General features: G+C 53.2%; 5 protein-coding genes across 5 annotated transcripts; 3 read left to right on the top strand and 2 right to left on the bottom strand.

Annotated features, from left to right (window-relative positions):
• Positions 1-467: 467 nt before the first annotated feature.
• N7459_003250 (DUF614 domain protein) lies at positions 468-1,587 on the bottom strand (the record flags this gene model as incomplete). Its single annotated transcript, XM_056942434.1, has 2 exons — positions 468-703; positions 774-1,587. 2 exons carry the CDS (start codon positions 1,585-1,587, stop codon positions 468-470), a joined length of 1,050 nt encoding a protein of 349 aa, XP_056802317.1.
• A 993-nt stretch (positions 1,588-2,580) lies between these two features.
• N7459_003249 (FAD-binding oxidoreductase) lies at positions 2,581-4,374 on the bottom strand (the record flags this gene model as incomplete). Its single annotated transcript, XM_056942433.1, has 1 exon — positions 2,581-4,374. One exon carries the CDS (start codon positions 4,372-4,374, stop codon positions 2,581-2,583), a length of 1,794 nt encoding a protein of 597 aa, XP_056802316.1.
• A 1,953-nt stretch (positions 4,375-6,327) lies between these two features.
• On the top strand, positions 6,328-6,756 carry N7459_003248 (uncharacterized protein; the record flags this gene model as incomplete). Its single annotated transcript, XM_056942432.1, has 1 exon — positions 6,328-6,756. One exon carries the CDS (start codon positions 6,328-6,330, stop codon positions 6,754-6,756), a length of 429 nt encoding a protein of 142 aa, XP_056802315.1.
• Positions 6,757-7,661: 905 nt separating this feature from the next.
• Positions 7,662-11,751, top strand: N7459_003247 (inositol polyphosphate kinase KCS1; the record flags this gene model as incomplete). The annotated part of the gene is made up of 2 exons (XM_056942431.1): positions 7,662-9,748; positions 9,867-11,751. The coding sequence occupies 2 exons, from the start codon at positions 7,662-7,664 to the stop codon at positions 11,749-11,751; spliced, it is 3,972 nt and encodes a 1,323-aa protein (XP_056802314.1).
• Positions 11,752-12,681: 930 nt separating this feature from the next.
• N7459_003246 (MFS transporter) lies at positions 12,682-14,670 on the top strand (the record flags this gene model as incomplete). The annotated part of the gene is made up of 3 exons (XM_056942430.1): positions 12,682-12,977; positions 13,036-13,948; positions 13,996-14,670. 3 exons carry the CDS (start codon positions 12,682-12,684, stop codon positions 14,668-14,670), a joined length of 1,884 nt encoding a protein of 627 aa, XP_056802313.1.
• Positions 14,671-14,784: the final 114 nt, after the last annotated feature.

Below are 14,784 nucleotides of genomic sequence, written 5' to 3'. Positions count from 1 at the left end.
CCATTACTCATAGATTGGCGCATTAGCTTTGAGCTTATGCGTGGAGTTGGGTGGTTTGCCAACATTGGAGAAGCTCGACGAGGCGCGAGGCTGGAGGTGTCCTGGTGCCATTGTTGAACTGAGCCCGCAATGAATTGCGAGTCATGAAAATTGCATATAGATGGGTTGCTTCTGCTGGTCCTGTCCATTCTGCAGTCTCTCATCACTGACATCATCGCCCTGGTCCTAGGGCAGTCGGGATGTGACCAGTCAACTTGCTGGTTTGCACTCGTGCGCGATCATCTTTCTAGCGCTGTACTGATCCCATCAGCCACGCGGGAATAATGCAGGTCTCTCATCTCGTCGCTCCGAATGCTCCCGCATCGAGTCATTGAATGTCTTGTGCTTGGTATTATATGACATCGCTTCGCTATAGATACAAAAACCTGCCACGCTCTGCACTTCAATCGCCTTGTCGATGACGCCACTCATCGTGGAGGCGGGGCATAGGCCATCGGACCGGGCGCCGTGTATGGGGAGAGCAGAGTCGCGCCTCTCTCCAACGCAGCCCGGCTGCGCCGCTCCTCGCGCGTCTGGATCTCCTTCTCGTCCTGGATCAAAATACAGCAGGTACAGCAAGTGGCGCGCACGCAGTCGGATGCAATGTCACCGTGGATCCCATACGCTTTTCTCGTCCGGGTGTGCTGGATGGTTGCCAGGAGCCCTGTGGTTGACGTGTGAGTGCATGCTCCCCCCCAATGAGCGGAATGCAGAAGAAAGATGGACCAGCTTACATTGACACCCACATAACAGAGCCATACCCGTGCATGACCCATTACACGTCTCGTAGCCCAGCATATTGGTCGGGTCTTCCTTTCGCGATTTCATGGACAGGCGGTATTGTGTTCTTCCGTACAGGACGCAGGGACAGGTCAGTCCCAAACAGCAAGCCCCGATGTTCGAACACTCGCATAAGCCGTGATGCCAAGTGCCGCCTTGCACCTCTTGGTTTGGGTGCATGATCTGTCCCGGCTGGTGGAACGCACTCAAGTCGTCGACCGGTGCCATCTGGGATGGCGTCGCGGCCGTCGGGGGTGGGAAATAGGGCGATTTCGGCGACTGGAGCGGGTTGGCATCCGGTGCCACGGTCATCGTGTCGCTTCGGCTGGGCAAATCGGGGTTGGTCTTCACTGGCAGAGGACCGGGGGAAGTGGGCGGCTGATGGTAGGAATGCTGGCTATACGCATTATACGCATATTGAGGGGTTGGAACCGGCGCCTGCTGGATCGGTGGCTCGTCCAGAGGCGCAGAATAAGCAGGATGTTGGTCGGGAGGAGGGTACTTGGAGTACGTGGGAATGATTCCTTCTTGCTGCAACCGTCGCTCTTTTTCGCTCGGGATGTACTGGACTGGTTGGCCTTGCACTCGGCTCGGTGATTCGATCGCTGCTTGTGGGGTGGCCATGTTCGCACCTGAAGACCCCGGCGGCAGTGATGACAGCTCTGAATGAAGGCCTGCTGGATGCATCTCAAGAGGCGTCTCAATGAACGAGTATCTCTGGCTCTGACCGGGGCCCATTTGGGTGTTCAGATGTAACGGCCGACTCATCTTGACGCCGCCAATCGTAGTGCGCCGGCTCTGTACACTTGGGTCTCTCAAAATCCCCGTTGACGTGGCTGCCAATCCCGGTCTGTCGACACAACTTGTACGAGGTGAGCCCCAGGATTCCCAGGCAGACGAGTTCCAGGATGTTGCTGTGACAGCGACGCAGCACTCCAACAGCTTGTCCCCGAGAGTTTAACATAAGCGACACACGCTCAGCTCACAGATCCTCCGGTCGGCTGCCAAGCGACATGAGCAGATCGACGGAAAGAAATGAACGAGGTGCAACACCATCGGAAGTGGTTGGAAATAACGCGCGTGAAGGGGGGACATGAGTGTTCAACCGCCGGGGTGGAGATGCAAGTGGGCTGGGAGGGATGAACCCCGAGCTTGGGGATCACATCCGCTGCATCGAGCTTCATCGCGTCGAGAGAGTTGATAGGACGAGGATGGCACCCTAATGCATCGACTTCACATCGCGGGCGACGTTGGTTGGACGCAGACCCGCCCGGCTGCTCCCGTTGGGCGTCGGCGCCCCTCTTATCACTATGTGAGTGCATCACATCCGCCGTTCCTCCGTGTAAGCTGCCTCATCGAGCTATTCATGTCTCTACCTCTATAAGTGCATCGGTGTAGCTGTTGGGAGGCTAAAGGTATCCCTTTAATAGCATCCGTTCCGATATATAAATATTTGTAACCAACCTATAGGGCTTGTCTCTCTACCCACGCAAGAACAGATAATATATGAGAGAGGAGAGAGAGAAAAAGAAAACCCAATTATATTGGTTGATGCAAAGAGATAAGGCTCGAATGGTAGTGATTCTAGGATATGAAAATATAATAGTGATACAAGGATAGAATAATAGGTTGGTTTTCAAACCGGCTCTACCGGTCAACCGCAAGAGGTGAACGCTGCACTAGTTGTAACAGGAATAGGCCCTGCACACGTTGCAAGGTTAGTTTCCGATCGATTCATCAACAGCTTGGAAGGAAATAAACTTACTCAGACGGTCCGTTCCAGCCAACACATTTGTAGCAGTCAAAGAAGTGGGTAGGGTCGTACTGCTCCTTGATCTGAAGCAGCTCGTGGTAGTTCGACCCGTAAAAGGTGTCTTGCCACTGCGGTTCCTTGTAAGAACCTTCGTTCACATAGCACCCTCCACCAGGCGTCAAAGCTTTCAACGGCTCGATGGTGCCCAACCATGCCTCCTGCAGCTCGTTCTCCTCGGAGTTGGACAGCTTCTTAGTCCATCCACCGGTCATGAGAGTATGCCAGAGGGCGGAGCGCCAGACAGGGTTGGCACTTGTCGCGTTGCCATTCTGGTGATTCACAGGCGTAGTCATGATAATCTGGGTTAGAGAGCCACCGTCGGGCACCAGCTTATTGCTGACCATCATTCCTTCAATGACGGCCTTGACGAGGTTGCTGACACTGGTCTTGGTTTCAAATAATGAACGCGGCATCAACCGACTGGCAACCGCTTCCCAGATTCCACCCGGGGTGACCTCAGCCGCGATCGAGTTGGTAAGACTGAGGAATCCGGTATATTTGGGATAGGTGGTGTAATTGCTCTCGCCGACCTCAATGTCGGAGTGATGTGTGAGGAAGGAGGAAAATCCACGGGACAGAGACTTCAAAGCGGTTACGTTGTTGGAAGGCAGAACGAGGTACAGCTCCATCTTGTCCGGCCAGTAGTAAGCATGTCCAGAGACGTTGTTGTTCGACCAGACGGGCTGGTGAGTCGCGTGTTGGGTGAGAACCTGCTCCAACGCACGGTAGTTGGTAGTTGCGTTGCCGTGGAGCTTGAACTTGGCCGTGAATGAGTACACATTGATCTTGACGGCTGGGTGGAGTTGGAAGCGATAGCTTGTCAAGATGGCGAAGGTACCTCCGCCACCACCACGCATCGCCCAGAAGAGATCGGGGTCGTTGCATTCGTTGATCGTTTTCAGTTCGCCATCTGCCGTCACGACTTCAAACTCGACGGCATTGTCCACCATCAGACCATAGGCAGGGCCAAAGACACCGTGGCCGCCTCCCTGACCGAAACCGCCAGCCAAGCCCACTGATCCTTCGTTGCCACCGGCCACATCCATGCCATAACCGGTGAAATATTCGTATGCACTCAATGCCTGAGTACCGGCACCCATCTCTCCGATATGCTGCCCATTCGCCCTGGGACACTTGGATGCGGTGAAATCGGCGTGATACGCCAAGGAGTCCATGTTGTGGGTCCAGATGGCAAGAGTGTTGGGGCTCGTGGAACGCCCAAAGTAGTCGTGTCCTGTGTTCTTGATGCTGATGCGGAGATTATGCGCTTTGGCAAATTTCACCGCGGTGACAACGTGTTGTGCTTCACGAGCGTCGACATACAATGACGAGAGTCGACCGAGATCGCAGGTCGAGGAAAGGACAGAGAACGAATCCTCCGCATTCAGAGCGCAGGTTTGCGCATGACAAGATTCCCAATTCAGGCCTGTTGCGGCGCCGAAGATATCTGTTCGTGCTTGGTTGGTGATGTAGTTCTTTTCGACAACCTTACAGGCCGCAGGGTCGTAGAATGTGGAATCATAATAGCAGCTTGCGGCAAAAGGAATCGTGCGGTGTAGGTTTCCGGATAGACTGCTGTTGAATGTCTCCCATTCCGCGTTTGATGGCCAACACGAATCTGAAGGGTTGCAGTTGTATTTTGGGGAAGTGGTGGAGGATGTCGCTGATACGGCGGAGACAACGTCAAGGAGGCCCAAGGCGAAGGCGGCCTTCGCCAGAGACGCACATGATATTTGCAACATGATCAAAGAATGGCAGGTGGGAATTACACCAAGGGGTCCCGAGATGAAAGGGAAAAAAGTCTTGGAAATTTTACGAGGGGCAATTATTATTTATATCCCCAACGTTCATCCGGACAATCGATCTTATTTCGCTTGTTGACCACCCAATGTGGATCTTTCCCCGAAAACGCGCAGGTCTTATTTAAATGAGCTTGGCTAACAGCCTAGCCAAATCAAAATTGCTTAGCCCTGGCCTCTGGCCTGCTACAGCCCTATCGGGCCATTAGTTTCCATGGCTTTGCTCTTCTCAGGGCCACAGATGGACCCCAGGGCCCGCTTGATACCCGACTACATCTCGACTACCATTCTAGGCTTAGCGCAGAGCCACTCTAAAGGGGTTGATCGGACATCCCCCTTGCCCCTTTCGGTATAGCCCAGCTTCTGCATTGCCGGATCAGTACGAGTCCACATCGTAATCCTGCTCGTGTCATTTCGCCCATCATCAAAATGTCTGATCAAGTGGAATATATTCTAACAATCGATCGGTAGTATTCCTGCAGCATCAACATGTTATGTGCGGAATTCCAGCATATACTCAACATACCCGAAAACATTGAACACCGTGAATTCCATTGATCAAAGACATAAGAGGGGCTATGGAAGTTGATTCTGCAAGATTTTCTAGCGCACGTACTCTCATGTACTACGCGATTAACACAGTGAAGCGAGATATGGATGCTATTGCCTTGGTTCTTTGAAGATGTTGATCAATGTTGCGGTTTCTGAGAGTGATACTAAATAGTAATACAGAAACGGCCCCGGCGCCACCCCTAACTAATGGAGTCTGATAAGTGGGGTGTTTGTCATGCCGAGATCGACACAGCCTGAATTGCAAATTGTCTGAATTGGCTGACCTAAACGACGCGTGGTAGATAATAATAGAGACGTTCGGGTATCCAGGGGATATCGTTGCCTTCTCCGACTTTTCGCGGACTTCACGCTTTTTCGCTTCCTTCCAAGGTGCTCACTGGAGCAATTAAGCTCTAATTGAATTGACAACATGTACGGAAGGTGGCCGACCAAAGAGATGAGCTGAATCTTTCACCCCTTGGAAGCCATCCTCAGCCCCAGCATCGGACCAACCCTTTAAGGGGAAATACATGACGACCTCCCCGCTACAGAGATTGGGGGCCAAGCCAGTTTTGTGTAGAGTTGTGTTGATCTCTTAATCTCCAAGCAGAACTCCCGATGATCAGATTATCTTGTTATTCTCTTGCTTTCTCATGTAATTAAATTCGCTAGTTAATAAAGGATTTAGAGCGGTCAACGTCAAAAATTGCTCCCGGTTCCACAGGTGTCTCTTTCTCACCAGCCCTGGCTCTTTTATCTCTGTTTGTCTCTGGCAAGTTCATCACCTAGCGACTTCCCGACTCCCCATGAAGAATGGTTTCAGCATTTATCCCCGAGGTCGGCGGCCAGTCCCAGCCGTAGCAGCCCTAAATGGACTAAATTGACAATGCGTTCAGTCCGCTTCTCTACTGATGATGGATTAATTTGAAACCATCTGAAGCTGCTATGCTCGGGGTTGTTCCACATACTATGCTACCTACCTATATATACACAGTAAGGATGATTACTCGGAGCCTGACGGATTTCCTGCGATTGTATGCTCTGCGCCCAATTCGTCTATAAACATCGTATCGCAAACTATAGATCCGCGTTCTCTCGGCCCTGGCGTGAATGTAGACATCGGTCCAAGCTTGAGTTGAAGAGTTAGTAGCACGATAGCCTGATCTGTTGTATCCGTGACTTCTTCATGAGCCCAGCTTTCAATGCGCTGATCTATCAGGCTAGCTAAGCCATCGACGGCGCGGCGAATCGGCCTCGTCAACGAAATAAGCTTACATAGAGCCTAGCCCTGGCATCGCATCGATCACCCTGTAGCTCGCCCAGCGCTTTACAATCCCAGCAAGCATGGAAAAGACTCCCAGCGCTCCGTGGAATGCCCGGGCGAAGATCATCCGTCCAATCGCAACTCGTAGAGCGACACCATGGGCGATGAATAATCGCCCGGCGCCTATGACTGATCGTGAGAGCTGCACGCCATTCTTGGAGCACGGTGATTGGCAGAAGCGTGAAGAAAGAGCGTTCCATGAAACCCAGACCGATCGACCCGAGAACTTTGTTATCCCTTTTGCCCCCTACAATGGCCGGCGAGACTCGATGACCGTTGCGAGAGGACCCAGAGATCCCAGTGCATTCTGGAACCGGCGAGCGGCAATTGGTGAAAATCCCTCGATTTCGCGAGTGTTGGCACGAGAGAGGGTGGATGGGTGTCCAGGAGTCCAGCCCTTGCGCGAGATCACCGGGGGGGGGGGGGGGAGTATTTTCTCGGCGAAATAAGACTGGAGTCACCGTGTCTTTATCATATCTGTCATATCCATGGATACCAGGAGATAGGCAGAGATAGTCTCCGATAGAGTCGAAGTCAGTTGAAGTGGCAGGAATGGTAGGAGTTAAGTAGTTTGGAGGGGGTAAATGGAAAGAGCGAATCATCGAACCAGAGGAGTCTCCCGGGGGGACAATGAAATCAAGGAGCTTGAAGTGGGCAAAGAGTCGAAGAGACCAAGTCGGTAGTGACGGTGACGGTGACTTCATCTTCCCGCTCCCACCCATCCAATCTTTCATTCTTTCCATCTTCCATTCTTCCGCTCCGCCACTCACACTTCCACTTTCCACCAACCCTTGTCTTCACCCCATCTCCAGTTTTTCCCACTCTTTCAGGAACATCCAGCTCGACAGTATCTCGAGCTTTCCAGGTCCCCAACGCGGGTCCACAACGAGGCGCAAACCTCCAGGCGGTGACGGCGATCGGCATCACTGTCCAACGCAGGCCAAACTGCATTTAGCTTCGCTCCTCGATCCTTTATCTTGCATTTCCCCCCTCTCCCCCCAGAGCCACAGCGTCTGAGCTCTCTTGACCCCGGTTCGCCCACTCGCCAGCCGATTTGCGGTCAAGCTCTCCAACCTGTAAGAATTCATCCTAGCTCAACGTGGTCGTGGTTGTGGTTGTGGCTAAGGTCTTCTCCCGGCCCATCTTGACCATGCTCACGCACTTCTCCCAAAGTCGCGGTCTCCACTAACTTGCTTCGCTCGTCTTCGTGACGCCAGCATCTATTCTGTCTCGCCCACCTCTTTCTGCCGTCTCATCCCATTCCTGAATCACCCCCAACATCCCAGCCACCAACCACCGTCGCGTCCCGCTTCCCTTCTGTCCCGACCGTGCAGGCTTGACCAATGTTCTATCCATGTCAAACCCGCCGCCCGCTCCCAAAGACATTTTGCCTGACCCCCTGGTGACACATGCAGCGTCCGCCCAATATGATTGCTCGAGCGAGGCCGAGCAAGCTCGGCCCAGCCCACGTCACCACTCGTTGCACGACCGACATTTGTCCCAGGGGGCTCAACAGGTGCCGTCCCCATCGCGTGCAGAATCCCCCACGGTCCATCAATGGGCTGACCCTGCAACACCGTTCGCCCTAAAAAGGGTGCCGGCGGTCCCCTTGGAGAAATATACCCGTCCCGACGTGGTTCACAGTCCCCAATTGTCCGAGCGAGACAGTATCTTTGCCACACATTATCTTCCCTCGGACAGCGGCGCCAATACCCCACAACTACCGCCCGAAAAGGCCGCGGACAATGAGCGCCACGTTGATCAGATCCCTGATCTAGATGATGTCTCCGGCTCTCCAAGTCCTCTCTCCAAGGTCTTTCCCCACCGTTCTAACGTCGGCCCTTCCCACATGGAAGTTGACGTCCACAGACACTACCCATTGCGCTCCTCTTCGTTCTTCTCTTCCTCCGATGCTCGCCGCTTGTCTCATCTGCGTTCATCCATCTCCTCTACAGACCAAGTGAAAGACTGGGAAGCGGAAGGGGGCATCCAGTTGCTGCACAGAGTGCCATCGGATGAAACAGGTACGAAGATCAGTGGCTCACAAGATTTTCCCGCTGAACGCAGCCTTCTTCCATCGGCACTAGACGATGTCGCCTATTACCCCCAGTCCTTAACATCCCCCTCGCCTGGCCACGATCGGTCGTTTGTCGGCTCCGAGGCGTTTCCGGCTTATACCTCGCTCGCAGACCCCTCCCGAGGCGTGCCTTTGCAGCGAAGCGCTAGCAGAGGTCGCCGCGGACGAGTGGACAGCTCAATCGAGGCAAATTTCACCAACGTGGAACCTGCCGCGAACGTGCGCAGCCGTAAATCCAGCCATTACTTGGGTCTGTTCAAGGAAAATACCACCTCGCCGGACCGGAAACGACGGGAGGATCGTGACCGGCAGCACGATGAGGCACCGCAGTCCAAGGACCGGGCCATGGATCACGAATATCAGACTTTGGAGTCACCGATGGAGGAGGATGGACTGCTCCGTAAAAGCATCTCCCTTCCTTCGCTCGGCGAGGGAACTTCTTCCGACTCACATCCCTTGGCCAAATCCAATGATCAGCTAGAGCAAGATGAGCCCTTCAAACGCCGCCCACCAATGCTGCCGCGCAAACTTCTGGAAGAAATTCGCAACTTCCATCTCACCCCCGGAGGAGGTCGTGGGTCATCCTTCTCCAAAAGCATCCCGACGCTTTCTGCCGAACGCGGCCGCGACTATTTCCAGGCCGAGCCTCACGTTGAGCGGTTCCCAGAATCATTCAGCTCGGTTGACGAAGGTCGCCGAAGGTCGGCCCCGTTTGAAGACGAGGAGGAGAACGAGCAGATCAAATCTGCCGTTTATTTCCCCCACGAACGCGTCAATGTGCCCGAGGGAGTCAATAGTCCACAGCAGTTAGTGGCAGACTCACATAGTGTGCAACAAGTACAGTTGTCGGCTGCAGAGAAGGGTCATGAACTAATGTTGGTGGCCCAAGACCGTAGCGCTTCTCCTGAGCAGGAAGTCAGCCATGTGGATATATCCTTTCGATCTAAGAATGAAAGTAAGATTCTCCACGGCGATCTTCAAGATCTCCGGTCTCCATCGGAGAGCGTGGCCGAGAAGAGCCTGAGTTCAATTTCTGAGCGCAGCTACGATTCCACCTGCGACTCGGATGTCATGTCTGCCGATGAAAATGGACTTTCCCTTCTCGACGACTCCAGCCTGACGGACGACGCGGAGGCAACTCCAACTGCGACTCCCACCCAACGTTCGAAACTTGCCCTTCGGCGCAAGACTCCGGGGCCCCTTGGAGCGGTGGAATTGAAGCCGTATCGGCATCAAGTTGGGGGCCACACGACCGTCTTTCGCTTTTCCAGGCGCGCCGTGTGCAAGCAGCTCAATAATCGAGAAAATGAATTCTACGAACGTATTGAACGCCGACACCCCGATATGCTATTGTTTCTCCCCAGGTATGTTTAATTGTCCAACTTCACAAGTGATGTTGAGGTTGAGTGTATCAACACTAGTCCCTCTCTGGAGTGGCCTCGTGTTCAATTTGAGAATTTGCGCTGATATGTAATGCTTCAGATATATCGGCGTTTTAAATGTCACTTTCTCTAAAACTGCAAAGCGACCGAAAGGGCCCTTCGAGGTCGCGGATATCAATTCTCCCGAGGCAAAACGAACCAACGGACATTTGAATTCAAATCCTTTCGAAACACCAGAGCCTCAACGTATTGTGAGCCAGAAACAGATAACAGGTGTGATTCCCAAAGTAATCCTCGAGAACAATCGCCATATTATTCCTGCGGGTCTATTTTCTCGTTTTCAAGGACCGCGGCTCTTGGACGACACGGTAATGAATCGACCACGTTCAGCGGGTGGGCTCAGTGAAGTAACGATGGATTCTGATACATCATTGAGCAACCGTAATAAGATCTGGGGTGCTACGACCGTCAACAGAAAACTCCAGGAGCAGGTCCTGCGAGAAGTCTTCAGCCCCCCTGCCATTCATCACCATCGTCGCCATGCGCGAGGGCATTTACATTTGCCGAGGGCCACTTCTGATATTTCTCGTCGCCGTGGAAACTTGTCAGAAGACCACACTGCTAGCAGTCGTCCGCCAGGACACGACAAAGTCGAGGCTTTGAGATCTCCTGCCATGGATATTACTCCATCCGGTACTGACGGCCCCACGCTCTCATCGTCCGCCTCCACTGCATTAGATAAGAATCGCGATCGCATTGAGAAGGTCCAGACCGAAGACGAGCACCACCGGACAAACTCCCTTAACCGGGGCCAGCAGGTTCGACGACGACACTCTGGGGGTGGACTGCAAAGACGAGGAAGCATGAACTCTCATGGTACTGGTGACCTCCTGTTTTTCGATGACGAGGGGTATGGAGGGGATAGAGAGGATGACATTTTTGCGATGGAAGGTGACGCTTCAATGCCTTTGAACCACTCTCCAGTCAAAAGTATCACCTCGGTTTCTCCAGCTTCTGGAAGCAATCACGTCAGTGAATCCTTTGACCCCAAGTCTCCAGGTTCCAACAAACCATCTGCCGCTTCACTACGTCCCAGATCAAATGGCGAGGTGAGCCCTCAATTGCCAAGCAACCCCAAGGAGGCTCAATTGAGGAAGGATGAACGAGTCCAGTTTTTCCTTCTCCTAGAGGATCTCACAGCTGGCATGAACAAGCCATGCGTGCTCGATCTCAAAATGGGTACCCGCCAATATGGCATTGAAGCGAACGAGAAAAAGAAGAAATCACAAAGACGCAAGTGCCAGTCAACTACCTCACAGCAGCTTGGGGTTCGTCTCTGTGGTATGCAAGCTTGGAATGTCAAGAAACAGGAATACATCTTCGAAGACAAGTATTTTGGGCGGGACCTGAAATCTGGTCGCGAATTCCAGGATGCACTTACTCGATTCCTCTACGACGGCGTCAGCTACACGAGCGTGGCTAAAAAGATCCCCGTGATTCTGGAAAAGCTGTCATTGTTGGAACATATGATCCGAAAGCTGGATCGATACCGCCTTTATGCCAGCAGTTTGTTGATCCTGTACGATGGAGAGCAGATGACTCCTCCACCAACCCCCCGTCATCTTGCCGGTGCACCGCCTGGGCCAAGGCGTAATGCCTCGGAAGACGGCCACAACAATATTAACGTCCAGCTTAAGATTGTCGACTTTGCTAATTGCGTCACCGGCGAAGATGAGATGCCTCCAGACACACCTTGTCCGCCTCAACACCCGATGGATATTGATCGGGGTTACTTGCGCGGTCTGCGCACGCTGCGAATGTATTTCCAGCGTATCATGAAAGAAGTAACCCAGGACGAGTTTGTGGAGCGTGGCGAGGGCGAGGCAATTGCTCTCGGCTCCCAACCCGCTGTTCGCGAGTCTCCCTCGGATCAATACTGGGATGAAAATGTGATGGAGAGTGACGCTGGCGAAGTCAGTTTCTGAGCTGATTTCTCTCTACCTTCTTCTTTCTTCTTTTCATCATTCGGCCGCTTTGCCGGCGTCATGGCGTTCGACGATAGACAATTCTTCCGACGCCGGGGTTCCTCTCATGGGGCGTCTTGGTTTTGATTTGTTTTCTCACTGAGCTGCCACCGGGGCAGTACGATTTAACGACCTTCACGGATGCTTTTGATGACCCATGTCAAATCCTTGATGCATTTAGAAGCCGGCGGAGGGGCTTTTCTTCTCTCCCTCATTTGGCGCTTATCCGGGATTTCCCTTCTCGCGATGGCGTGGATGAACCTGGTCTTGATTTCCTTTCACCTCCCGTTTACTTTCGGTCTTGTTTTATTGATCAAATACCCCTACTGGGTTATCTGATCTTCCAGGCTTGTTTCTAGTCTGCAAGATCGATGCCCCGTTGTTTCTATGTACATGAATATTCTTCCGCACTAGATAGGGAATACCATAATTGTCAATCCACCCGTGGCCTCGATTAATAAGAACAGCAGTCTTGACGATATGCATACCTCGGTTCACGTCACGTGCTCTCGGATAAGCTGAAGCACGCAACTGCCTAGCTACGTTTGATTCCTTGTACACCGGCACCCTGCATCTACACCTCCCATTTTGCCCAAGCTTAGCTCCAACTCTGCTCCAGCAGTATACTCACATTCTCAGAATGAGCTTGCGTTGAGGCCCAATGACGTAGGGTGGACCTGTGACAACGAAGCAACTGATCCACCCAGCTGACACGGACGCTTATCATTCGACCCGAAACAGTCGCGGAGACCCATGCTGCTGCTGGGCTGATTGAACCTTGCCAGACCGTCTCAAATACTCTCAGATACCCTCGGTTTCGCCTTATTCTTTGCCATCCCCCGGTCCATCCATCCAGCTACGGGTCGCCGGGAGTGGGTGAGAACGATAACGATGGCCAGCTCCAACGGCCACAGCGACACCTCCATCGATAAGCGAGACTTTGATGCGAACCGGCCATTACTCCACGATGGAGATGCGGAGAACCACATCGGAGATGGAAATCCATACATAACGCGATCGCAGCCGGAATTGCGCCGCTCACGACGTTCCACCAGCACCGGGCGGGGCCCAGGGAGTGACGATGGGCTCTTGAGCGACGTAGTCGAGGGCATTGTTGAGCGCGATCGACGCAAAATGCACAAGGAGGTGGTTCGAGTGGTGAGCTTCGTCTGGGGTGTAATCACCTGGTATGGATTTATGCTCGCATGGCTTTCGTCGAGTGAATGCTGACGCTCATCGATGTAGTCTGGGTGCCGGTAGCATTACCGCGTTCTCGTTGTACGGGCATTTACTGCTTACGCGGCTCCATTACACGCAGCTTCGGGTCAATGCCGTATCAATTGCAGCTGAGATTGCAATGTATCTCCTCGTACCGTTGTTCGGGTTCTTGTGCGATCGATACAGCCCTTCGCCGTTAGCTCTGTCCTCGGGTGGGATGTTCGGGTTAGGATACCTTCTTGCCGCCTTCACATACAGGAGTGGCCCCCCTGTGGACACTGGGGGTGACGGGTGGCCATTCTGGGTGATGGTTGTCGCCTTTATATTGATTGGAATGGGAACAAGCTGCATGTATCTCGCGGCTGTGGCGACATGTGCCAAGAATTACGGCAGGGGAAAGCACAAGGGCATCATGCTCGCGTTTCCTATTGCGGCGTTTGGTCTCAGCGGCATGTGGCAGAGTCAGATTGGCACGTATGTGCTATACGAGCGCAATATCGACGGCAGTCGGGGCGACGTGGACGTGTTCCGGTATTTTATATTTCTTGGGCTCCTTCTTTTAGGAGTTGGCATCATCGGCACTTTTGCACTGCGCATTGTTGATGGAGATGAGGAGCGATATATTGACGAGACTGTCGAAGAGCTGGAGCGCAGTGGTTTGCTCGAGGAAAGCGAGTTCTTCCGACCTCGACACGAGGTGAGGGCTGCTGCCGAATACGGTACTTTCGCTCCAGAAAACAATGATGAGGAATCGGCGATCTTGTCCGAGGACGAACGAGAAGAGAGAAGACGAGAGAATGAACGGGAGGAGGAAGAGCGCCGGAAGAAGAACTGGCTGCTCAACTACGAAACACGGGTCTTCCTTCAAGATCCCACTATGTGGTGGCTGGCTGCAGGCTTCTTCCTGGTTACGGGGCCAGGAGAATCGTACATTAATAACGTGAGTCGCTTCCCTACTAAATCTCCACTGCGTACTGACCAGTGTAGCTCGGCACTATCATTCCTACTCTTACGCCCAGATCGTACTCTCCGGCTGCTCCTCCACCAGCAGGCCTCCCATCGACACATGTCACCACGGTTGCATTGACCTCAACCATCGCCCGCCTTCTCACTGGGTCTCTCTCGGACTTCTTTGCCCCTCCTGCCACACACCTCTTTCCTCCCATCCCAGAGGGCAGCCGACGCCGTTCGACCGCAGCCGCGAACGATGCGCAAAGCCGTCCCACACTATCCCGGATGGCTTTTCTCCTGCCCTCGGCAGTCTTGCTATCAATCGGATATCTTATTCTGGCCACTCCACTCCCACTTGAAGAACCAGCCCTGTTCCATTTGACCACCGCTCTTGTTGGTTTCGGCTACGGCAGCTCTTTCTCTCTGGCTCCGATCATCATTTCTGTTGTCTGGGGTGTCGAGAACTTCGCGACTAATTGGGGCATTGTCGCCATGATGCCTGCCCTCGGTGCAGCCCTCTGGGGGGTGATATACTCTAGTGCCTACCAGAATGCACTGGATGGTGGCTCCGGGGGCTCGCCTGACGGACAGTGTCATGGCTGGCAGTGCTATGGATTCTGGGCTGTGGGCTGCACTGTTAGTGTTTGGATTGCTATTATGGCTTGGCTGGCTGCCTGGAGAGGATGGAAGAGACGAGGCGTTGTGGTCTAATTGGCAATCGATATATCTCAACCATCTTCTGTCTGGGTTTGATTTATGGATGCATCTCTAGCGATAGACAATGGCTTTGGCGCCATGGACTTGGCCAATGGAATTTATAAACAT

This window comes from Penicillium hispanicum (assembly GCF_028827665.1).
Source record: "Penicillium hispanicum strain IBT 35686 chromosome Unknown utg000003l_segment0_segment0, whole genome shotgun sequence".
Classification (NCBI taxonomy): Eukaryota; Fungi; Ascomycota; class Eurotiomycetes; order Eurotiales; family Aspergillaceae; genus Penicillium; species Penicillium hispanicum.
Note: the sequence above shows the minus strand (reverse complement) of the source record. Positions and strands in the feature narration are given on the sequence as shown.